The sequence below is a fragment of the Danio aesculapii genome, chromosome 15, assembly GCF_903798145.1.
Source record: "Danio aesculapii chromosome 15, fDanAes4.1, whole genome shotgun sequence".
In the NCBI taxonomy this organism is placed as follows: domain Eukaryota; kingdom Metazoa; phylum Chordata; class Actinopteri; order Cypriniformes; family Danionidae; genus Danio; species Danio aesculapii.
In genome coordinates this window covers 25,563,261-25,590,442 of record NC_079449.1, presented here as the reverse complement: position 1 = coordinate 25,590,442, position 27,182 = coordinate 25,563,261, and the positions used below count along the sequence as shown (strand labels likewise).

General features: G+C 35.7%; 1 protein-coding gene across 1 annotated transcript in view; it reads left to right on the top strand.

Moving 5' to 3' along the window:
* grik4 (glutamate receptor, ionotropic, kainate 4) overlaps positions 1–27,182 on the top strand; it is a 624,478-nt gene that overhangs the window by 443,709 nt on the left and 153,587 nt on the right. The window contains exon 8 of the mRNA XM_056473804.1: positions 4,981–5,034. Coding sequence (XP_056329779.1) covers positions 4,981–5,034 — 54 coding nt within the window. The remainder of the gene's footprint in view (positions 1–4,980; positions 5,035–27,182) is intronic.

Sequence of the window (27,182 nt, the reverse complement as noted above, 5' to 3'; positions counted from 1 at the left end):
GAGAGGCTGATTACAGGAACCAGTGAAAAGAGAGTAGGGGTGATCAATGGAGAGGAAGTGGACAGAAAAAGATACAGTTTAAGCATTTTGAGTTCTATTCCACTGCTTTCAGTTGTTGTTTACATATAGATTTTCCACTGTAAAAAAGCTTGCTGCCTCAATTTTTGGTTGAATCACTCTTTCTAGTCTTAAATTAATCTTAAATTACATCAGTCAAACTGACTAAAATACTATGTTAAACTTCATTCATTAATTTTCCTTCAGTTTAGTCTCTTATTTATTAGGGGTCGTCACAGCGGAATGAACCACCAACTATTCTGGCATATGTATAAGGCAGTGAATGCCCTTCCAGCCACAACCCATTACTGGGAAACACCCGTACACACTAATTCACACACACACTCATACACTGTAAAACATGCAGGGTTCCACACAATTCATTAATCTTGACCCAACACAAATCGATTAAATTTATGTAGATTGAACATAAAAAAATTAAGTTGACCCATTAAAAAAACTCAAGAATTGTGTGGTTTCAGCTCATTTTAAATAAGTAGTTTGAACAACCAAAAATAAATATTATTTTGAGTGTACACTTTAGTTTATTCAATTCACCATGTTTTTGGACTGGGGTGGGAAACCAGAACACCCAAAGGAAACCCACGCCAACACAGGGAGAACATGCAAACTCCACACAGAAACGCCAACTAACCCAGCCAGGACTCGAACCAACGACCTTCTTGCTGTGAGGGGACAGTGCTAACCACTGTGCCGCCATGTTAAAATTTGTTTTTTTGTATATTTATTAAACAAAAAAAAACCTCTTCATATATCACCCTTTTAAAATATAAGACTGGCCATGCAATGCAAACACAATGAAGATAATATCTGCGTTACATGTTTTTTACAGTGATTAAAGTGATTATCTTTAGACAGGACTTTCTATATGAAATTTGTACAAAATGTATGCTAAAATGAAAGAGAAGGTCAGTTTAAAGGTGAAAGGATTGATCAAATAAACTTTGACTGAAGGTTTGTGAAGAAATGTCATGCTTCCTTGTAAAAGTATTTTGTAGTATTTTCAACACAAATTTCAGTATTTTATTTTGAAACATCTGTCGCTGCTGTATTTTGTCATTTATTTTGATACACATAAAATTGAAGTATGTGGTATATTACATGCAATGAGACTGTTTAGACTCCATGAAAAGGTGAAGGAGGCCTTCTCTATGATGACTAAAATTGTGAAATTGTCTTAAACAGTAGCTAAATTCACTACAGAATGTGACGTTCTCAAATACATGCACAAATTGCACGTGTTTTCTCTGTGCTGAATGAGTTTGGTTTGTGGCGCCAACTGCAGGACCTGCTTTTTATTCAGGGATCAATAAGTATATGAACATAGTCTCACAGCTAATTTTTCATCCTTTCTAGCTTTTACACAGATTTTGCTCTGCATGTAAAAGCACCAACCTCCTTTCTGCCAGCTTAGTAAAGGTGCATATATTCGTGTAATGTGTTCTCACATTAAAATAACCTCACATTTTACATTCACAGTCCATGAATGCCAAATAATTAAACTGACACTTAGATACAGCCTTAAAAGAAAATGGCACTGCTGTATAGTAGGTTTTTAATTTGCAGGTTATATGGTGGAATAATTTTCAAATACTCATTATTCTCTACTCTTGGGTACTTTTATAAGAGCTACTTTTACTCATGCTTCAAGTAGTATTTAGAGCAGATACTTCTACTCTATATATATCTATCTAGACTTACTTGCATCTTTTATTTTGACCCTACTCTTCTTGTCTTTGCTCATCTCTTGCATTCAGACATTTTAGCTGATGCTTCTCTCTCCGCATTCCCTCCATTGCTCTTTAATCAAAGCGTCCGATGACCATCACAGGTCTTTCCCTTTGGATTTCCCTGTTGCTATGGAGACTCATGGACGAGAAGCACCACTGTTACGGCGATGGGTTGCACAGTTCACAGCAGCTTCCTTGTCAGTTTGTCACCCTTACTATGTTTTCCGTACCCTCTTCAACCCATTTCTCTCCCCTCTCTTTCAGTATGTTTCACTGTCTCCGTTTCATCCACTCATATTTTTCACTTCTTGTCTGTCTCTCTCTTTCTCTGGATGTATTTGGAGTGAATATGCGGCAGAGCAGTGGAAAGTTGGCTCTGGTTCAGCTTGCGAGGAGCGAGTGTAGGGCAAGCATGCAAGAGCTGTTTGCCAATGTTCACAGCACGGCTCGCACACCAGCTTGAGTTACAGGATTCAATTACATGGGCAATTGCAGAGAAAATCTTTCATTATGAAATACTTTACGCAAGGACAAAATTATCATAACCTGGAAAAACTCTCCACTCCTGTGGTCCATTTTCTCTCTCTCTTTCGCTCTCTTTTGAATACCGGTCAAATGAAATGCATTATGAGACTCTTGGTGTGGAGTAAAAGTGCCATAATACAGATGCTGTTTGCAATAGTAAGGCAACCAGGTGCTCAGGAATGCTGTGTTAGCATGACTTTCTACTTGAAAATGGAGAGGAACAATGCCTGGAGTTTGGGAAGTTCAGATTTGGTACTTCCGCAACCGTCAGCAGATCTGAGGCGTCTACAAATTATGCTCCGCCACGTAAGTTGTAGATGTCACGCAGGTCGGAAAGAACACAATGTTGGGACTGTACCATTAATAACGCTCCAACAAAAAGTGTGGAGGGCACATTGTAAAGTAGGGATGAGTAAAAGTGCTTATTTTTAAAAGTCTAGAAAAACTGTTCAGCGGGGGGTGCTTGAATGACTTGTCGATTAATCAGGCTTGTAGAAGCTGTGTATGCTCTTGTTTGAAAGTTTGGGGTCAATATGTTTAAAACTTTTATTGTATTTTTAAAACATATGCCCGTTGTCTGCTATATTTTGCTATACAGTACTTTTTTAAATGAGAATTGTTAAATTGAGTTCAATTGTTAATTGAGTTATAAGTAAGAAAACGTAAAGTCTCATACTCATACACAAGGCAGCCAGTTGGGGGTTCGATGCCTTGTTCAAGGAACTCACCTCAGCCCTGCTATTGCAAACTTCTGATCACAAATCCAACTTTCTAATCCAGAGATGCCCAAACTAGGGCTGGTGGGCCAAAGTTGGCCCATGGTAACCTTTGATTTGGCCCACCATCCCATCTGAGAAGAGAGGGAGAATTAAGAGAGGGAGGATAGTTTAGAGCAGGGCTTCTCAAAGTCCGGACACCGGACCGCGAGGGTATTCAATATAGACGCGACTCCATTTCGTATTGCAAGATCATGCATAAAGGATTTAAGTTGTGGATTTCCTTCATTGATAAATGCGTAAACTTTGTAAATCAACTTATTAGTTTTTTGTATTTTTGTAAAAAAATGATAAAATAAGGGCCTAAATAAAATTGAAGGCAAAATATTAAATGTTTTCCTGCCTGATTCTATTGTCATGACATCCATCATACAAGGCTTCACGTGATCGAGTGGGCTAATCGTGCACGCAGCTGCTTTAACACACAGCAGCAAAGCTCTCATTTGAATAGATGAAGATGTTGGTCTCATAGTAAAAAAAACTTGATGAAGAGAATAGACAGTTCAAAGTTGAATAGACAGAAAAGTATGCTTCTATTTTGCCACAAACCAGCACAAAGTCATTCTGCTTGATTTGTAATGAGACAATTGGAGTTGTAAAGAGTGGAAATGTGAAACGCCACTATAAAACACAGACATTTTGAACGACAGTATCCACAATATACAGATACAAGGACCGCAAAACTACAACACCTAAAGTTTTCATTACACACATTTTGTATTTTTCATCTTTTTTTATGGAGAGGGGTCTGGATGCAGACCTGGTGCAGTTACAATTTGAGCTGCATGCAATGCTTTTTAATGCCCACACCTAACCCATTGTGTCTGACATTGCATCTCTGAGATATGCAATCTCAGCTTGCATCAGCATGGGTGCATCTATATACCATTGGCCTACATTTTGTTGTGTTCTGTACAAAACATTGTTGTGTTCTGTGTTCTGCACCTCTTCTGCTGCCATCAGTCTGTTTTTGTTTTTTACTTTTATATTGTATTTTACATATGATAGTGTATTCTGTGTTATTATTCTGTGTTTCTATTTTAGGTGTGACTTTTTAACATTCTGTAAGGGGTCTACAGATGAAAAATAGCCATTCTTGGCTTATTTTACAGTAATGGTTATTAATGTGCATTGACCCTGTAAACGAATAAACAACAAAAAAAAACTAATTGATTATTTGCGCTAAAGCCGTTTTCCGTTGCTTTCAGAATGAGATCTTGGGCTTCAAGCACATCTCTACCCACTCCCATTCTGTGGCCAATAACTAAAAAACAAATCTGTGTATGCACTGTAACTCCAGAGATTATTGATCATGGCTGCAAGGTTAATGAAAAGATCTGCAAGAGCAGTTTTGGAGAAATTATTTGTCAAACTTATAACAACCATGAAGTGACTTTACTGTTCTTTTTTTGTTCCAGGAAATGTGATTCTATTTCACTGCAGGTTATTTTTTGATCAATACACTTTTTAATTCCTTATTTAACATTTCACTCTGCCAGAAAGAAGACCAACACCCCCCACCGCTCAATCGCTTTCCATCTTGTGCATTTATTGTACTCTAAACTGTCCCTCTTACTCAGTTCTCTCTCCATAGAAATAATTGTTGAAAGTGTTTTTACCCCTGACATTTGATTGACATATTGTATTTGCTGCCTGGTTTCCTTGGAGACAGAGGAGAATTGATAAATAGGATGGCAATGACAGAGCGGCAAGCTTTTGTTAGCTTTCATCCATCTCTGAACAGGTTTACAAAGTAGTGAACCTTGCCTTTGCCTTCTCAATGGTCGTAATGCAGATTCAGTATATTTACCTGTTACAATTAGCCTAGCGTTGTCAAAAAATATTTAATGTTCTTCTCATTTGTCTTCCAGGCCTCAGAGTTGGGGATGCTGTCAGTCTACTACACCTACATCCTGACTTCCTTGGTAAGATGCTGTCTAATGCTGGAGATTATTAAGCATGTGCCTCTAACAAAAAAAAAAAATTGCTATATAGATATGATGTTGCTATATATAAATGTCACATAGTTGAATCTATAGCTGAATGTAGCTGTGCTTAAACGTTTCTCCTTTGCAGCTTGAAAATGTTTAGTTGAGATTACACTTCTATCAGTATTGGCTTAGGGAGATATACTTTAAATGCACGTACCTCTGAATGTTTTAATGAGTAGATTTAAATAAAATGACAGAATGGACCTCATTACAGTTAAGGAGAAAACATATCTTATAATTTTTTAAAGCTTTAGTTGGTAAATTACCTCAGTATATATCTAATTTTTTGGAGTACTGTTCAAATACTTACAATACCAGATCAGCAGGTATACTCTTACTTAAGATGCCATTTCTTTACACAGAGTTACATATGAATGGAATGAGCTTCAATATATACTACTTATGAAATCCGTACCATCTATCGCTGTATTTAAAAATATTTTAAAAGACTGTTAAGACTGTCAATTTAGAGCAGTCCACATGTTTTAAGATTTGATTATGGTTTATAGTATTTTTGTGTGTGTCTGTGTTGTGACATGTATTTTTTTTTTTTTTTTGTAACTCTGTCCTACATGCTACTGTTAGCTGCCTGTCTTACCAGGACTACATGGTAGAAGAGATATTGTATCTAAATGGGAAATAAATAAATAAATAAATAGAGCGACATACCTGCCAACACTCCCGTTTTTCCCAGGAGTCTCCCGTATTTCAGACCCATCTCCCGTATTGTTCTGTCTCCCGGAAAACTTACGAAATTCCACCCCCACCCACCCCCCGTGCTTTTTGGTTCAGTGCTCATGCGCACCGAACCGAACGCAACCATCTTCATACCTGCTCCCGCTCTTCAGTTCGTGTGCACCTCCTCCCCGCTCTACACCCGCAACAACACCCCCAAACCCCCCCCCCTCTTCACTTCGCAATCCCCCACCCCGACCCTTGCTCTTCACGCGCATTCCCAAATAAAATCTCCCGAATTTTATGATCTGAATGTTGGCAGGTAGGGTGTACAGTGTACAGTACATATTGAAAATTAATATTTTTATCCATATCTCAGTGAATATATGTAATATATTTTGGTGCATTTGAACAGAATAAATTTATTAAAACAATAAAAAATAATTCAAAATAATATTTTAGCCACCAAACATTTTAAAATGGAAAGATGATAATTTAATTTCATAAAAAATGTTGCAAAATTAATTACAAACTACAAAATTTCAACACAATTTTAAATATTTTGTTTCTTTTCATTTTTCCTCTTTTTTATTTAATAATTTACCCTAACATATAGATTTGGGCTTCTTGTTTTTGGACTGTTATCGTATGTTTTATTTGTTCTCAAGATTTGGCTTCAGTACTGACGAAACTAATGTATATGCACAAATATAATATTGTAAAACATTCTATAGAAAATAATAATTAAAAAGAGAGATTTGTGAGGGGTGTACTTATTTATACTGAGCACTGTTTAAAGAAGAAACTACCTTGGAGTGTTTTTAAAACCTATTTTGAAGAAGGAACTGCTTTCTTCTGTCAAAGAATGATTCAGATTTCTGCTGAGCACTGGTTTTTAATGTAAATTTCTTGTATGGAATTAAGTCAGATTTGCTGTTTTAAGTCCTGTAAAAGTAACACTGTTTACTTATTTTACTTCACAATAATCTGTATCAAGTACATTGTCCTTACACAATGAAGCGCTGACATAATTTCATTTCCAAGCCTTACAAACATCTGAATAGACAACACCATCGTTTTTATGTAACTGTAACGATCACCAGCGATCTAGGGACTGTAGATCACTGGTGACTTATACACACACTACTTGAACTACGACTATTATGCTGCAGTCACACTAGAGTTTGTGCATGCAAAATAAGTAGCGCCACGAAAAGGGGCGGGATAAAACAAGATGATTAGACATTAAAAAAGCAAGCGATTGGTCCATGTTTTAAATTTCTTGTCCAGAGAGGTCATGTTTTGATCCTCAATTGTTCTCACACAATCATGTGATGCGATTTCGCAGGTCAGAGTTCACCAAGCTTGAACTTTCCAGCGAAACTTGCCGCACAGCCTTGCGTTTCCGGTCGGATGCATTTGCGTGCATATGAATGGAAGTCTATGGCGAGAAAAGTGCAGTGTGACCACAGCTTCAGAAAGCTTTGCAAAAATCAACACCTGACTCAGCTGATGGTCATATGGGCACACACACACACGTTGTTTTTTTTTTGTTGCTTCCTTAATGTCCATGTGGTTCTTGGTTTGTTTTGCTTTGTTTTTGTTTTGTTTTGTTAAAGTTTTTTCATTAAATCTGCTTAAATGCTGAAAAACAAAAAACGAGAGGGGAACACAAACTGAAATATATATGCTGGTGATAAGTGGAAATGAACTGCAGCTGTGAATGTGTGTGTGTGTCCAAATGATCATCAGCTGAGTCAGGTGTTGATTGTCGCAAAGCATTCTGGTAGTGGTAGTTCAACTAGTGTATATATAGTTAACCTTCAATCTACAGGCCCTAGATCACTGGTGATCATTACAGTAACATTCTACAGTGTATGAAAATATACCTATACAATAAGGAACCTTTCCGAACAAAGAGACTTCAAAACATGGTATACTATACACAGTGTTGAACAAAAGATAAAAGAACTAGAAAATGGGAAATACCCATGTTGGAAACACCAGTATTAAGAAGGTTAATTAGGATTTGCTTAATTGTATTACTTTGAATCACAGTAATCAAACAGTTTTAAGTAAACCCTTCCCTTATAATTTCAAGCTTTCATTTTTTTTAACTAGCAAAGATTGCTAGTTACTTGTACACAAAACAAACTATGCACATTGCTCAACTTGTATAGGAACACACATCAGAGCCAGAGACATTTCCAGAAGGAGAAAAACATACACATTTTTTTACAAGTCTGAAAAGGAGTGGCTAAAATGATGAAGCCTCCATGCTAAAATAACAGAAATCAAGCTCAAAGTGTTGCAACACTTGTACTGATCCCGACCCCCACCAGCCCCCAGTTGATTCAAGTATCCTATAAACAGTATCTTTGATGCTTCCATTTCAATCTTTCTGTTTCACGCTGAAGTGTGCTAGAAATAACAAACCAGGATGGATTTTGCAAAACTTTTTCATCCGATACGGCTTTAAGTTCAGAGCGCTTTAAGAGCAGCCACTCAGTGTGGAACAAAGCGACACACTTCAGCACACTCCAACCTAATTTAAAGAAGCCACTTCATTTCACCACGCTGCTTTCCTTCACTTATTTAGTCTCTCTTGCTTCCATCGTACACCAACGCCACACCATCCTCACGTCCATACACTGGTGTTTCATTACGCCATTATCACAGTGTGAAAAAAACCCTGTCCGAAACGCACTACATCTATCAGAAAGCCAGTAATCAGTAAATGACTCAGAGAAAGCTCTTCAGCCTCAGCTCTGGCCATGCTCTGGGGAGTAATGAAGCACTTTATGGTGCAGGTGGAATTGCTGAAAAGCTTTGGTATGGTGAGATGGACTCCTTTGAGTATAGCTGCCAGGTTGCAAAATGTATTTTGTAGCAGAATGATCAACAACTACCAAAATGAAATGCTTGTAGAAAAATTTATGAAGTCATGCTTCATAAAGTGCAAGTTATGCAAATTTTCAATTTATTTTTCACATTTTTTCAAGATTATGAAAAAGTCTTTGTTAAATCCCCATTGATACAAACCCAAAAGCTGTAAAGTGAGTTACAACATAAACTTTTAATTAAAGCAAAAAAAAAATTAAAGCTTTGCTGAAGTCATAGTGCTTCATAAAGTGCATTAGTTCTGATTTATGGTCATTTTCTATTTATTGTCCCTTTAAGATTTTGAAAGTCTTTGTTAAATCCCCCTTGAAACAAACAACCAGCTGTAAAGTGAGTAACGGCATAACAAACTTTTATTTGAAGTTAAAAAAAGTATTTGAAAGTTAGATAAAAGGACAAAGGTATAAGTTTAGAAAAAGTTTAAGTTTATGAAAAGTTTATTGAACAGCTCCATTGAGGGAAAGTACCATAATGCTATGAAACATTGCAAATCACAGGCACATTTAAAATACTGAAATACTGTAACTATCCATTAAAAATGTATTTATTTATATATATATATATATATATATATATATATATATATATATATATATATATATATATATATATATATATATATATATATATATATATATATATATATATACATATATTCATATATTTACAGAAACAGTAACAGTTTATTTTATATGCCTATTGACCTTATTCTTCAATGCGGAAGTGCACTCGTTTTTGCGATTGTTTTAGAACTTACGATTCAGTTGCTTATATGGGAGAACTGACTAGGAATAATAAACAGCATAAAATGGTCAAACTACTTACTCTACAAACAAGTGTTTGCCTGATTATTCAGACAAAATAGAATAATATAATAAGAAAATATCAGTTTGCAACATCAAGCAGCAGAACGAGCTGTTTTTAACGTCTAAAAATGAATGGAAGTGAATGAGGCCGGAAGTCTCGAGCCAAAAAGATTCAAATGGCTGCACCCGCTCATACGCGGAGAATAAGGTGAATACACTATACAATTGTTTAATAAAATTACAGTAGTTTACTTCACTGATATATAAAGGTAAGTGAAAGTGAACTCAAACTCAAAATCTGATGTACACTGTAAAAAGCGATTAGTTGACTACTTTGAAAAGAGAGTAACTTTGTTGCCTTATAATTATTAAGTAAACAAACTGTGATTCATTGTAAAAGTTAAGTCAGTGGATTTGCTGACGTTTTAAAGTAAAATCAACTTGTTGCTTTTAAGGCAACAGGTTTACTCACTTGTTTAAAGTAACTAATCACATTTTACAGTGCATGTTAAGCTGAACTTAAACTCCAACAGATAATTTGCTCTCATTTTGCTTGGAGGACAAACATTAAAATACTGTAACTATTATTTTCAGCATGAGGATAATATTAAAATGTGTTTGATTTTCTTTTTGGGGTTATAAGGTTTATAGGGTTAGCATTGTTGTGAAGATTTGAGTCTGCGGTTATATTGAGGATGAGGTGAAAAACTATGATTTGTTTAAATGTATAGATAAATTATCAGATGTCGTAGTTTACTAGAGTTCAGAGGTTAGAGGTTTTCACAAATGTTTAGAGCATTCTGAACCTTTACAAAGTTTAAATCTACAAAGTATTTTGCCAGAGAATGTTTGTACAACATAAGAAATAACTTTGTTTTTCACTGTTAATTCTACTAGTAAAATTTTTTGGGGGGCGGGGGGTGTGAGGGGGGGAAGTAATATGAACAGAAGGCTTCAAATATCATCGATTAACAACCTTGAAGCTCACAGCGGGTCTGTCTTTAAAAGTTATTGTTAGAAAATCAATGTCCTCGTGGAAATTGGTCAAAACACCAAATGAATGGTGTTTTGACTTTCTACGTTTATTTCCTTTGTGTGACAGCAGTAGGAATGGAAGTATGTATTTATAAAGCAAACACTTTATATGGACCAATGTAAAAAATAAGAAGAAGAACTGTGAGATTTGAGTTAAAGGAGTTTTATGTTACTGCAGATTCAACATATCTCAACTTTGCTTAAAACATAGTCTTTCAAAGGACAACTTTCAGACTGGTGGCAGAAGATTTAGACTCTATTGATGCTTTCATTGACTGTCTGATTAGACAAGTGGCAATCTGGCTTACACGTAAAGCAGCCAATCACAGTTTGTTTCGTTAAGTGTCATGTTTAGGGGCATGAAAATGTCAATGTCCTACAATAACTGTCCAGTACTTACATCAAAGTACTCTCTCAGTAATTGAGCTAGTGTTATGAACTACACTAAAGTACCTGAATTAATCTGTCATGGTAATTATATACTTGATGTGGTAATACATGAAGTAAAGTAAAAACTTTTTTAAAGCAATAGTGTACAGTGTATATATATATATATATATATATATATATATATATATATATATATATATATATATATATATATATATATATATATATATATATACAGTTGAAGTCAGAATTATTAGCGCCTCTTTGAAATTTTTTTCTTTTTTGAATATTTCGTAAATGATGTTTGACAGAGCAAGGAAATTTTCACAGTGTGTCTGATAATATTTTTTCTTCTGGAGAAAGATTTATTTGTTTTATTTCAGCTAGAATAAAAGCAGTTTTTTATTTTTTAAAAACTATTTTAGGGACAATATTATTAGCCCAATTTTTTTTTTCGATTGTTTACAGAACGAACCATCATTATACAATAACTTGCCTAATTACCCTAACCTGCCTAGTTAACCTAATTAACCAGGTTAAGCCTTTAAATGTGACTTTAAGCTGTATAGAAGTGTCTTGAAAAAGATCTAGTAAAATATTATTTATTGTCATCATGGCAAAGATAAAATAAATCAGTTATTAGAGATGAGTTATTAAAACTATTATGTTCAGAAATGTGTTGAAAAAAATCATCTCTCCATTAAACAGAAAAAAAAAATATATATATATATTGTTTACTGTAGTAAAACATATGTATATTACAGTGTATATTTATCGGTTTATCTGTTAAATATACACTGTATATTTACTATATTTAACTATATCTACTATATAACTACACTGTAAAAACAAATCCATTATTTTAAGTTTTCTTTTTCTGGCAGCTGGGGTGCCAGTAAAAAAAGTAAAATAACGGCAGTTAAATTACAGAAATTTAGCGTAAAATAACAGATGATAAATTACAGCAATTTACCAGAAATTTAAATTTAAGGATATTTCTGTACTTTAACGTCCATTATTTTATGGTAAATGTCTAATTTAACGGCTGTTACAACGGATTTTTTTTAAGTGTATATTTATATTGAGCACTGAAGTATTCATTAACAAAGAGCTGTAAATACTATAATACACTTTATAAAACACCGTAGTATAAACACTTTAAAACACTATAGTGTGTATGAAAACACTTTACTTGAGGAGGTTGTTTATAAAATATGGATGGCATGGAACCTTTATAATCATGACATGACGCATACGAAGGGGGTTTTATGTATGCTTATAACATGCAATTGTGATCAATAACAGCTTCATTGATATTTTTCTTGACCTCAACTACAGTGGTGCACATTAAATATGTCATTGAAGATTAATGGCGCTGTTATAAAATATATTTGACACAAAATTGAATGACAAATTCAGTTTGTTCCAATGAATAGAATAAAAATATTCATGACACGATTATAATGGCCTCATGACAATCATGTTTGTGGCAGATTTATGACAAGTGTTGTTATCTTGGTAATGTCAAGTTGTCATAACAAAGACATCTCAAAAAATGACATCTTTGGATTTAAAATGACATAACAGAGCAGTTGTCATAAGCATGCATAAAATCTCCTTCATATTCATTTAATGTGTCAAGTCTTGATTATAAATGCTTTATATCAGTCCTATAATTACCTCCTTCAAGTAAAGTGTCACTGTATTGGCTATAAATGATTATGGTATATTTTTTTCATGTGGGTTTCTTTCATGAAGGGCTTTGCCAACATAATGGCTTTGTTCCCCTGTGGACCTTTAAAGAATGCAACATGTCCTTGGAATTCCTGTAGAATTCAGTCAGATAATGGCTTCACAACTCCTGAAATGTTTCCAGTTTTGTGTGCATCAGACTTTCAGCCAACAGTCAGTGGGCGTAAGATCTGAGAGCTGAGACTACCTGAAAAGTAGCTGGCTGGAGGCCTCACCATCATGGCCGCCAAACTGACTTGCCTCCATTTTAAAACATACCCAGGATAAAAGCAGATGGATGGATAGATGGCCTCTTTAGATGTAGACGAGACCCAAGGCACTTTGAGAGATGGAATCGGTTTGCTGATAAGCGAGGCCAATTTATGACTGTGCTGGGGGCGGGGCATTTTTCAAAGGCAATTTCTGATCTGGCTGCGAACCGAGGCCAAAACATCACACCCACACGCGGCTTTACATCTCTGTCATCTCACCTGAATCCATCTGTCATGGGAATAATTCAAGTCCCCGTGGGATCTCCGCTCAGATATATTGTTTCTGTGCATTACAGCAGCACTTCTCTCGCAGCAAATGTAAATCAGGACTTCACAGTGTCCAGACAAGCTGTGAATCATGCTCACCTGCTGCTTGTGAATCATTTGGAGAAATCAATCATTAGTTGTGACAGCACACATACAAACCTTTGGCTAAAGTGCTCTTTTCTAGCGCAGTTATTTATTCACGTCCTTCCAAACCTTAGTTACTTTTTTTTTCTTATTTTCTGTGGAATATGACTTCCTTTTGTGTGAATTGGAATATATTTTGGACATTTTTAGAACGTGTTTTTTTATTCAGTGGAAGTTACTGAGCTCCACATTTGAAATGTTAAAAAATGTAGAAGTGTTTGAAAACCAAATGTTGTTTGGTTCACACCATCCTTCAATACATCTCCTGAATTTCTAGGAAGAAAGAAGGTCATCTGGGTTTTGGAAGGATGTTCGAGTGTGTAAATGAAGATAGAATTTAAATGGGAATTAAATATTAGGAAAGTAACACACTTGGAGCCCATTTTGGCAACTCAGACAGCTTTTTTCAGTAATTATTAGGCATACAAGTACAGATTCTTTCTAATTAGGAAAGATTAAGGCCATTGTCTTTAGCCATCCTTGTTAGAGCATCCGACTCCCATGCGGAAAGTTGCCGGTTCGATCCCAGCTCAAAGCATGTTAGGTGGTGTAGAACCAGCGGGGTTACACTAAAATCGTAGAAACTATTGGTTAAAAGTATGTTATGTATTTATACCTAGCGGTCAACATTGAGATGTGAAAATAAGGGATCACCCTTATTTTAAATAGGATCTTAAATCCTTGAAAGTTTTTTAAAATTAGATTATTTAATAGAAAAATAAGAACATTTATATGTATGGATTATGTCACCTTTGCTTCAAATGACAAAAAACGAATTACCATTTGTGCGAGGTGTTTCTAATGCAGCGTCTATGAGACAGGACAATAAATTTGACATAATTCTCTCCTCTGTCTGCCGTCATCAGTCTTACACATTTTTTTTCCTTTTTCTGAAAACCTCTACCATTGTGGAGTTTTTTTGTTATTTAAACAAATAAGATAGTAAAAAAAAATATTTGTTGTATTCTCCCATTCACTGCACAACTACTGCATAGTTTTCCCAACTATGATGACTTTCACTACTGAGAAACCCGGAAATGTGAAAAGGGTCTATATCAAATATATTGTTACGTAGCGGATGCACCTCGCTATGCACATAAGGTTGAGTATGACCGCTGTTAAAAGAGGTCACCCGGAGTCCCTGTTACTGTTCCCCAAGCACTCACACACAGGCCAAGTTGTCAAAAAGGGGTAACAAATTAATTAAACAAATATTCCAGTATCACAACCAGGGAACAAATAGGCCAAAACAACAAACAAAACAAGGTATGCTACCTAATATTAAATTTCTTACCTAAACCAAAAATAAAGTTCCGTAAATGAAACAATTCTGACCTCCAAAACTATCCATTAAACAGAAGAAAACGGGACAAAAGAAAAAGGGTCTTCCCTTAGATCATTCAGCAGTAAGTAAACATTTAGCCCCAGCTAAAACAGAATACCGTCCTAGTACCGTATTTAACAGAGTATCTCACCAGATGACTTTGAAGCAGAGTTGTAAACATGAAATAAACAATCAGCCACCGATAATGCAAGTTACCGTCCGATTACCGTATTTAACAGAGTATCTCACCAGATTACTTTGGAAAAAGGTTTCAGACAGAAAGAGATCACTGCCACACAGAGAACTTATCTGAACTAATAATCAGAACTAATCTGAATAATAATGAGAACTAATCTGCTCACACACAACAGCGAGGGGAAACGGGAAGAGAACTCGATGAACATCGCCAACAGCGTGCTTTTATAATTGGCGCCACCCCAATCAATGCTGCACCTGATCTGCGCTCATGTGAAGAGAGAGAAAGAGACAGATAATAGAGGATACAACACACACAGGAACAATATACACCAGCATTGTCAAAATAAAGTTACTCAATATGTAACAATATCAAACCTCATGTGTGTGCTAAATCGAAAGGCCGGTCAGGTCAAAGCCAGACAAGCACTTTAAGTTCTTACATTTGTCAGGACAGCAAAAAAATACCACTGGAATTTAAGTCTAGTCTCGTAGATGCATGTGTGGACCTGTGCTGCCTTGATATACGCCCCTTCACTGTTGTCTTTGGCAAGGGATTCCTCCAAGTGGCCCAAAGAATAATAAACATCGGTGTCAAGTATGGTGCAGTTGATGCTGAGGCTGTCATATCCCATCACCAAACAGTTTGTGAAAGGGAAAAACAACAGGCTACTGCCTGTAAGAAAAAACTTTGCGTATTATTTTATCAGAGATGCGCAGATCAGCTCACTGAATCCGCTGTTAATAATGAATGACCCATTTTGACCTATCATCATGCTTAAAATAAAGAATTTAAAATATTGAAGTGACGATTGGGTTTGGGTCAGGTGCGGATATATATATATATATAACAGATAAAATTTGCTGGATGATTGAAGCCGCGAATTCGGCTGATCCACGCATCTCTACTGTTAATTAATACTTAACAAGTACATATTCTGCATGATCTTATTCTACATCCTCAGTCAATCCCGACTACTTTCATAATTATTACTAAGCAGCTAATAAGGAGTTTATTGAGCTAAAATGAATATTTAATTGTTTGTTAATAGCGAGAATTGTACCTTAAAATAAAGTACGATGCTATTTTTAGCTTATAATAGGCCTATGAAAATTGTTATTGTAAGAAATGGGGACTTGTAGTTGACATCAACTATTGAGTAAACTGACAGTAGATGATTTGCCCAGATGCAGAAAGACATCACGACTCAAAAGAAAATAAAAAAGTGAAATGCCAATAATGTGATCATCTACCTTTTATTAGCTACAGTTTAATTAAGAAACTCCCACCACGTTCTAGAGAATTTCCTTCGTGTGATTCTTTTCCTCCATCTCTGGTATGATTTAATGTAGTTTTCAGCTTTCTTTTTTCAGAAACTTCACTTTTCAGACGTTACATATCAATTCCGATCTCGTCCTCATTATCACACAGGAAGAGCAAGAGCTACCGCTGCTATGAAACGTCCCTGTAATTTGATACAACATCCTTCCCCCCTCTGTTAGAGATGAGGTTCAGTAGGTTAATTGTGATAATGAAAGGAAAGGAGCGAAGCCATTTTGCTCTAATTACTAGATGTATTCTCTTTGGTGGTGACTGCCGTACAGGTGAGCAGTAAAGGGACTGTTGCTTTGTGATTTGCGCAGGCAATAACGCTTCACAGAGTGACGAACATTTTCATCTGTGTTTGACTGTCACCCTGGGATTCGGCCTTTGCGCTGCGTTTAAATGAAAGAGGTGTGCCAATGAGACCAGCGCAGATTAGAGATCTGATTTTATTGAACAACCTCTGGAGATCAGAAAGTTTGCACTGGTGTTATTATATAACCTTCCTGTGCACATTCTCAGAAAATATTGTTGTTTTTTTACAAATTCAAGTCAATTCAGTCTTGAGACATCTGTTAAAACACATGGCACAGATTGTTTGCCCTTGTCACGTGTTTACAGAGTAGAGCATGTGATCATGGAAATGAAAAGTTGATGAGGGACCCTCAGATTCCTAATTATAGACTCCTTTATGGAGAAGACATTAAGAACCTGGGGTTTCCATTAATCGCATATTGACCACAAGCATATCAAAGACAGATTTTTTTTATCTGTCTTAAAGTGATAGTTTCAGAAAAAAAATATTCATTTACTCAGCCTGTTGTTCAAAACCTATTTGAGTTTCTTCATTCTTCTGTTGAACACCAAGAATATAACTTGACTTCTTGTTGATCATTTGGAAAAGGGGCAGAAGGTAGATTTTTCTGATGAATCATCTGTTGAACTGTATCCCAGTCATCACAAATACTGCAGAAGACCTATTGGAACCCGCATGTACCCAAGATCTTTATAAATCAGTCAAGTTTGGTGAAGGAAAAATCATGGTTTGGGGTTACATTCAGTATGGACCATGTGAGAGATCAGCAGAGTGGATGGCAACATCAACAGCCTGAGGTATCAAGACATTTGTGCTGCCCATTACGTTACTAACCAGAGGACAGGGCAAATTCTTCAGCAGGATGGCACCCCTTCTCATACTTCAGCCTCCACATCAAAGTTCCTGAAAGCAAAGAAGGTCAAGGTGCTCCAGGATTGGCCAGCCCAGTCATCAGACATGAACATTGTTTGAGCCCGGATCGACCATGGCTCGTTATTATATGTATATATAATTCCGCTGTAATCTCTCGGCTGTGTGTGTATTTTAAACATGGCGGGTTTTTTGTTTTCATTCTGGCTTGTTGCGTAAGCGAATGACGTATCTCTGTAAACCAATAGCGTTCAGCTGCACGTGTTTGGTACCCTTTCGAAAGGATGCCGGAAAAGTGGAACGGTACGGTTCGGTTCGATATGCCTTTTGACAGTGGAAACGGTCATAAAAGCATATCAAACCATACCATACCGTACCACTCAGTGGAAACGGGCTATTATTATTTGTTGTTCCTAAAACTTGGATAAGCGACAAGACAGGCAGTGTATATTTTTTTCATGCTATGGAGGTCGATGAGTCCCAGCTATCAGCATTCTTCAAAATATAAATGTTTTTTTTGTGTGTGTGTTGAACAACAACAAAAAAAGAAACTCATACAGATTTAAAACGATGTGAGGAGAAGCAAGCGATGCGATAATATTTATTTTTAGGTAAATTAACTCTTTAAAATAAATTATGTAGATGACAGTTATACTGACTGCTTTAGTCAGTTTTATGTTCTGGTCATAAAACCCCATACTTCAAGTTTTTGACAGTATACTGAAATGAGAAGTCAGTGGTCATTAGTGCAGGATATCTTCTTGACTCAGGTGGGTAGGCAGATGTTTTTTGACAGTTGTGATATATCCCGCTGTTTGTTTTAGCATTTTGTACCATTGAGTGCTGTGATTTGTGATGACATGTCAAGTAAAGGGTTAGTTCACCAAAATAAATAACATTTCTGACATCATTTGCTGCCCCTCATGCCGTTTTAGACCTGAATGACTTTTTTTTACATTCAACCAAAATACGGTTAAAGTCAGTGAGGTCCAGTGGTGTTTTGGACACCACTGACCTTCAGTGTATTGATTAAAACCATTTAAACTATCATTTTTGTGAGTGTGGTGTAGGACAACAAAGGTTATAAAATTCTGGAAGGATCTGATTGTGAGTAAATAATGACAGGATACACTTTTAGAAATAAAACTACAAAACATCTTACCTTGTACACTACAAAAAAGTCTTGGCAGCAAAAAAGTGTACCTTTTGAGAATGTACTGCCCCAGTGACAGCTTTTGTAGCTTTATTTCTGAGAGTGTAGGATAACTGTATTTGGAGACTGGTTACATTACACTACAGTACATCTATCTTTTATCAGCCACATGTGCAGTATCGCCCAGTACGAACAAGTTTTAAATTATTTGTTCACCCCAAAATGAAAGTTGATTATGTAGTCATGTCAACAGTAAGACTTTAGATCATTTTGATTAATGAAATCTGCTGTCTTATAACTTTGGTTAATATTACTGTTGCTGAAAAATACTCATTTTATAGTGATTTAAAAAATAAATTATATATATATATATATATATATATATATATATATATATATATATATATATATATATATATATATATTGAAAATATATGTATGTGTGTATTTTATCTCTGCTCTGAACTTAATAAACTTTAAAACTTCTCTGAATTAACAGCTCAGTGCATTGCAACTGAAAAAAAATCATGCAACTAAAAAAACACCAGAAAAACAGCATCATCATTAGCATCAAGTCAGCATCCTCATTAGTGTGATGACAAATAGTAACAATAAATATTAAGTCAAATTAAGTCAAATACAGAAAAGCACAATGCAATCAAAAATAGAAATGCACTTTAAATAATTACAATGCCACAAAATACAGTAGAATATCTTCAAATATGTATAATGTTACAAAATATTTATCATGCCATACAGAAACACATCGCAGATATCCACAATGTAACCAAATACAGAGGAGTCTGTCAAATACAGAAACAAACTGCAAATAACACACACCAAAATGGAATTTGTCAGGGGACCTGCATATTCATTGGACAAGCTAATTCTTCATTGTATGTAATTGTTCAGTTTATTCTTGTATGTATCCTGATCGAATAACTCCTTAGCTTATTTTGATAATTAAAAACCCTAAATAGTGTTATGAAGCAAGCACTATGCTAGAATAACACTCATAACTATAAGTTAATAGGGAACAAGCAAGTTAAACTAGGTTTTGCTTACTGCTTTAACTTAAATGTTTGTGAAATACTATAGCACAACAAAACAGATTGAATCATTCTAAATTCTCTTCTCATTTGTAGATATAAAATAAAGGTAACGCTTTACAATAAGGTTGTATTAGTTAATGTTAGTTAATGCATTTACTATCATGTACAATGAACAATACGTTTATTACAGTATTTGTTTATGTTAGTTAATGTTAGTTAATCAAAACTAATGTTAACAAGCATGAATTTGGGTGTTAATAATGCATTAGTAAACATTGAATTATGATTAATAAATGTTGTACAAGCATTGTTCATACGTAGTTCATGTTAGTAAATGTGTTAACTAATGAACCTTATTGCACTGCTTAATGACCTACATGCACTGCTGGTTAGACCTAAACTGCATTTCGTTGCCTTGTACGTGTACATGTGTAATGACAAAAAGTTGAATCTAATATAATCTAATCTTATTGTAAAGTGTGACCAAAATAAAGTCTGGGTCACATTACCATAAATAACGTATTTCCTTAAAGTGATTATTGCATTGGAAGAGCCCTTTATGAAGGCTTTCAGATGTTCACTTTCATTCAGAACACCCTACAATTGGCGTCCCCTTGATGAAGTGGCCTTCAAGAGTGCAGAAATGCTGTTTGAAATGTACAGATCGATGTTTATATGTGAGAGAAATGACTAAATTAAATCTGTTGATCTTGTAAAGCAGTCGTGTCTCTTCAGAAGAGTCAGATTGAACCATTCAGTTCATATGGATTTATTGTTTGATCTCTTTATAGACGTTTAGAAGGATCAGTTCCCAGAGTTTTGGGTGAACAAGCTCTCGGTGCTGGGAAAGAACTCTCTCAGATTTGATTAAAAAGCCTTCCAAGTTTTCTGATTGCCTGATACAGTACTTTCAAGCCTCGGTTTTGTTTTCTTTTTGTTTGTTTTTTTTCTTACCAAGCAGTTCATAAATTCTAGTGCTGTCAAAGAAACAAGTGTTTTTTTCTGCACTATCTGACAGCTAGTGGAAATATTTTGCATGTCGTTCCAAAGGAGAAGTTGCTTAGAGACAAAAAAAAAAAAATTGTAGCACTGTGACTGACGTAAAATGTGTTTACAGCCATAATAAAACAACAAAAGACATGTAGCTTATTTAAAGGTATAAAACACAAACATGCTATCTTTTTGGGCCAGGTTTTGTGAAAACGAGCCAGACTGCTGAATCACACACGAGACAATTTCCAGCACCTTCAAACACTAATGTGTTTGCTGGTCCAACTGTAATTAACGAGACCAGTTTCTCTTTCTGTTATTTGTACCGCCGTTTAAATGTTGAAGCATTCACCAGCAGGTTGGAATTACAGAGAGGTTTGTTTTTTTTAAAGTTAGAGATAAGTGCGAAAAGGGAAGGATTCTTCACGGTTTGTAAACAGCAGGAACCATTGTTTGAAAGCCTTTTGAAGTCATCCTCACGGAGAGCAAACATTAGCTTGTGTTCAGAGGTAAAGCAGAGGACACAAGGTAACGGGCTGTGATTTGGGCTCCGGTGGGATCCGGGATCAGACGGAAGACATTGACAGGAAGGAAGGAAACGAAGGAGAGCGTCTTTGGATGTTTTCGCATAAGTAGACCGAATAAATAGTTGGTCAGCAGCACCTTCAGCTATAGAGCCTGAAGCATGGTTTTGTCATTACCGGCTGCTCTCGAAGACTTCTCAGCACCCCACGAGGCCCAGCCTCACATGACACTGATAAATGGGCTGCCATGCCACTCGCCTGTGTAATTTGTTTTTTAATCATTTCAAGTTGCTGTTGGGGGACTGAAAGAAAAGTTGCATGCATCTTGTCACCAAGCTGATGTGTTGGTTACCGCTGACATTAAAGCGTGTTTTGTGGTGTTTGTCAAGGTAGTTGTTATCATTAGGTGACCCATTCAAACATGTCTGTATAATATGTGTATGTGTAGCATGTAAGTCAAGGAGTAGTTCTCTTCCAGAATGTAAATTCTGCCATCATTAACCATTCACTTGTTCCTAACATGTTTTTCCTTCTTCTGCATAACACAAACAACATTTTTCAATAATTTGGTTAACAGTTAATAGTCATCGTTGACTTTTATATTGGGGAAAATATTATATAGAATGCAATGGTGATTATCAACTGGAAGTCAGCAGTGAAGTTTTTTTTTCAGCTATCATGGATGTGATTTGTTTTGGTGTGATTTATGTGAAGTGTTCATTTTACTTTTATGCTTTTAATTATATGGCTAGTGGGGCAGCACAGTGGGTAGCACTGTCGCCTCACAGCAAGAAGGTCGCTGGTTCGAGCCCTGGCTGGGTCAGTTGGCATTTCTGTGTAGAGTTTGCATGTACTCCCCTTGTTCGCGTGAGTTTCCTCCGGGTGCTCTGGTTTCCCCCCCAGTCCAAAGGACAAGTGAATTGATGTAAGCTAAATTGTCCGTAGTGTATGAATGTGAATGAGAGTATATGGGTATTTCCCAGTGATAGGTTGCAGCTGGAAGGCCAGCCGCTGTGTAAAACATTTTCTGGATAAGTTGGCAGTTCATTCCACTGTGGCAACCCCTGATGAATAAAGGGACTAAGCTGAAGGAAAATGAATGAATGAATGAATGAATGAATGAATATATGGCTAGTGTTTTGCAATTATTAAGGTCACTTGCCGTTTTGGGAGTAAGTGGCTTAGCCACAAATAGCTTAGCTATTAACTTAGCTACATTTTTATTTAGCTTGACATCAGTTCACATACTTATGATACAATATAGATTTTCCAGGAGCTAGCTACTTTTCCCAGCAAGTTGTGGAGCAGCTTGACACCATCTTCATTTCAACTGAAACAGTGAAACAGCACAGTGTCATCTTACACAATCACGTTACAATAGTATTACAGTCATCTATTTGTAAATCACTCATGGTTTTACATTTATTTATTTATTTAATTTATTTATATATTTATTTATAACTTCTATTTTGTGAATACTGCTTTTGATCTAACAACAGTTGAAATTCAAAGTATTCTAGCAGTTGGCAATTAACCTGAAGAAAGAACATGGTGCAAGGTTTTTGTTGTTGTTGTTTCTGTTGTTGTTGCTGTGGTTGTTGTTGCTTAATCTAAATCAGTTGTTATGTTATTACAATGCTTAATTTGTTGCCGTTTCGTACATTGACTCTTGACAGTCTGTTGGAAACCTGTAACCACTGACTTTCATAGCATTTGTTTTATTTTTCTAAAATGGATGTCAATGCTACCTTTCAACATTCTTCAAAATATCTTCTTTTGAGGTCAACAGAACAAAACAAAAAAATCTAAATAGTTTGGGACAAGTCGAGGGTGAGTAAATGATAGAATTTTCATTTTTGAGTCATGTACTCAAAAATCTCACATTTAAAAGTGATTCATTGCCTATTGTTAATTACGTACCTTATAATAGTGTTCAATTGCTCAGCGCTGAACGTGGATCAAATTCTGTTTATGTTTCATACAGTACTTTTATCCTTAAATGAAATTCCTTCGGGGAATCCCCGTGTTCACGTGGGTATCCTCTGGGTTTTCCGGTTTCCTCTACAGTCCAAAGACATGCGGTATAGGTGAATTGAATAAGCTAAATTGGCCGTAGTATATGTGTGTGAATGCAAGAGTGTAGGGTGTTTCCCAGTATTGGGTTGCAGCTGGAAGGGAATCCGCTGTGTAAAACATATGCTGGATAAGTTGGTGGTTCATTCCGCTGTGGCGACCCCAGTTTAATAAAGGGACTAAGCCAAAAAGAAAATGAAAGAAGGATTGAAATTCCCATGTGTGTGAAATCTTATTGAACTGACTGAATTGTCATCTAGCGACCTTTCATGTTTTGCTATCGTCATCTGCATATAGTAAAAACAACATAATACAATTACTAAATAGAAAAATATCTAGAAAAAAATGTGTGTGTAAGACTATGATTAGGCAATAAAATACAACTCACTCAATCTGAAAACAATGGTAAAACAGAGCACAACATAAGACAAACGTTTGTTGGTGTATGGATGTGTCAGTTACTGTGTGTATGTGTGTGACCATCTGGCATTCTTCATTTATTCATGCGCTGTGATCTCCCGCTGCATAAAACAGCCTCATTTTGGAGTGTCCTTTCTACTGAGAGTGCTGACTGGCCTTTTATGTGCTGTGTGAGTGTATGTGCAAGAGAATTATAAAGGGTCAATGGCAAGCCTACCAGGGTCTCCTCATAGTAAGATCTCCTCACGGAAGCTGAAATAGAGGAAATGAAGAAAGACAGACCAAATCAGGGCAGCTGACCAAGGCCGTCTACTTTCATCACCCCAAACTGTCTGCACTGTTTACCCCCTATAATTCAGCTCCGCATGGAGGGCTAGAGATGAACAGCTGACCTGGTAAAGAGCCCTAATCAGCTGCATTAGCTTCTTCTATTCGTTCCATCAAAAAAGCAGCCTTTTTATTTTGCTAGATTTTTTCCCGAATGTGTGTTTATACATGTCTTATTCACTTCTGATGCACATGTAAGGTGGCCAGCGTGAGGCCCGTAGAGACTAATGAGCAATTATGCTCATCGTTTGGCCGTCATTAAATGGATTGCAGGGAAATGCGCACGGGCCTCAGGGGATAAATGAATTCCTTCCCTACAAATCTATCTTTACCAGATTTGGCTGATAAGGGCTTATGAGAGAGACCATGTGCTCCTCAAAACATTAATTCAGCAAACCAGCTGCAGGGAAGGGCCTCGTAGAGGAGAAGGTCATGAATAATCAAGAAACAATCGATCAGTTCGGATAATGGCACCGCCTGAATTAGCCGTGATCGCGCAATCACCGGAAAGCCTTTCTATTTAGCGTGAAGCACTGTGAGCTTTGTGCCATTGTGATGCAATGTGTTGAGCATCCCACTGGTCTGTCCTATTAGTAAGAGTGAATGTAAAAAAACAGCTTTATCAGATGATACTTGTGGTGTAAGAGATGTCATAGAGCTTAAAAGATTTCCTAAAGTGTCTGTAATTTCGTATTTGGAGAACTGCTTTTTAAAGGGATTGCTCACTCAGAAATGAGAAATATTTCATTGAAGTGCTTCTAAAGCTGACTTTCTTGATTTTATAGTCCTTATTTTGCCTGCGTTATAAATGTCTGAGGGATCTTAAAACAACAGCACCTGAAAATAGTCCCCAGCTTGGTAACTATGGAACAGCTCTGCACAACAACATTGTTCCTGCTGCAGTCGTGGTATGGCAGTACATTTCGTTGATTATTCCCAGCAAGCACAGAATGTTAATATGATGTCAGATTGACATTGTACCATAATGTTGTGAGAATGTTGCATTTTGTTTGGAAGTAAAAAATGGGTCCAAAATCAACGTCCAACCTTAAATCAACCAAATATAAATGTCTAATGATCCTACAGCTTGACCATGTGTGTACTTTACCACTATGAAGTCAATCAGATGTTGCATTTTGGTTGCCATACCTGACGAATAAATGTCAGTATTTGACATCAATATGATGTTGGTTTAAGATGTTGGCTTGATGTTGGATTTTGGTCACTTTCAAACACAACCTAAAATCAACCAAACATCAACATTTAATGATGTTACAGCTTGACGTTGTGTGGACGTTACCCCAATGACGTCTATCTGATGTTGCATTTTGGTTGCCATACCTGATAAATAGATGTCAGTATTTGACATTAATATGATGTTGGCTTAGGATGTTGGCTTGACGTTGGATTTTGATCACTTTCTAAAACAACCTAAAATCAACCAAATATCAATGTATAGTGATGCTACAGCTTGACGTTGTGTGGAAGTTACCACTATGATGTCTAGCAGATGTTGGATTTTGGTTGCCATACCTGATGAATAAATGTCAGTATTTGACATCAATGTGATGTTGGTTTAAGATGTTGGCTTGATTTTGATTTTGATTTGGCTTGGATTTTGGTCACTTTCCAACACAACCTAAAATCAACCAAATATCAATGTCATTTGACGTTGTTATTAGATGTCAAAATACCGTTGTCCTTAGATGCTGGAAAGACATTGAATTTTGGTCACCTGACCTCATGACATCAATCTAACCTAATATTAACGTTTTGATGATGTTGTGTGTCTGCTGGATTATGCCAGAATGCGAGAAAATAATTTTTTTCATTGGTCTTTGCACACAATGTAACTTCAGAGATGTCTAGCTTTAAGTAGAAAAAAGATCAAAACTCTTTGGTCAATTTGAGAATGATGCTAATGGTAATTCAATTCAATGGTTCATGCTAGCTAAGCTAAAAGGGCTCCGGCCAGACCCAGAGATCAGCTAAGTGGATTCAAAAATGGTAAAACTCAACTGTTAACAATAGAGGAGTTGTAAAATCAGTTTATTTCCCAAAAATAATTTTCCTTTAAGAACCAATCCCCTGAATGGTACTTGGGAAACCAAATAAATAGTAAAACCCTTTTTAGATACTTTTATTGTGGACACTTTTGACTTTCTCTGTATGGTGCCTCAATGTTATTCAAATTATCCTCTTTTGTGTGAGCATAACAATATTAGGAAATATGTTTTTTTTTATCTTTAATGGTGAACTATAAACTTTAATAAGAGGATATATATATTATTGGTGGATGTTCCACTTTAAAACCAGCCCTGATTATCATTATAAAGCATATGTACTGTAAGTGTCACATATTTATTATGACAACCATGTCAGCAGGTCACGGCATTCACACTGCCTGCATAAGCAGTGTGTCTATTTTTGCCATGTGTAGGAGTGCTGAACTGTAGAAAATACACTGAAAATGCTATTAAAACTAATCAACATAGTATTTTACTTTTCAGCCTTTTTGACTTTTGCATTTATGTATTTGACTGTTTTAATCTAAAGTGACTTATTGTGTTGTATCTGAAGATAAAAATGTCATTTAAAAAAGCAATTTAGCCCTTCACAACAAACCTTTGAAAACTAACTTCAAAATGCATAATTTGAAGTTTTTGTCTTATTTTAGTGTTTCGTTATTGTATAAAAAATTGTAATATTATACATATGGGTATTATAGAAAGTTTCCTTATCTAAAAAAACAACCAATCAAGGCATTTGTGCAAGCAGCTCATGACAACCTTTAGATACAGTGCTCAGCATAAATGAGTACACCCCATTTTGAAATTTAATATTTTTATCCATTTCTCAGTAAATATAGGCAATGTATTTTAGTGCATTTAAACAAAACAGATTTATTTAACAGATATATATTCAAGTAATATTTTAGTCACCAAACATATTTAGAAATTGAAAGATAATAATTAAATTCAAGCTAAATATTGCAAAAAAAATTACAAACTACAAAATGTCAACTAAATTCTTAAATTTTTTTCTTTCTCTTCATTTTCCTTTTTTTTAAATTTGTATTTAATATTTTTCTATGACATAAAAATTTGGTTGTACTAGTTTTTGGACCTTTATTGTAAGTATTTTTGTTAGATAAGCTCCTGATTTGGCTCCAGTACTGACTAATCTAATGTATATGCACAAATATATTATTGTATAGCTGAAAATATGATAGTAAAAGATAGATTTGTGAGGGGTGTACTTATATATGCTAAGCACTGTACATTTTAAAGTGA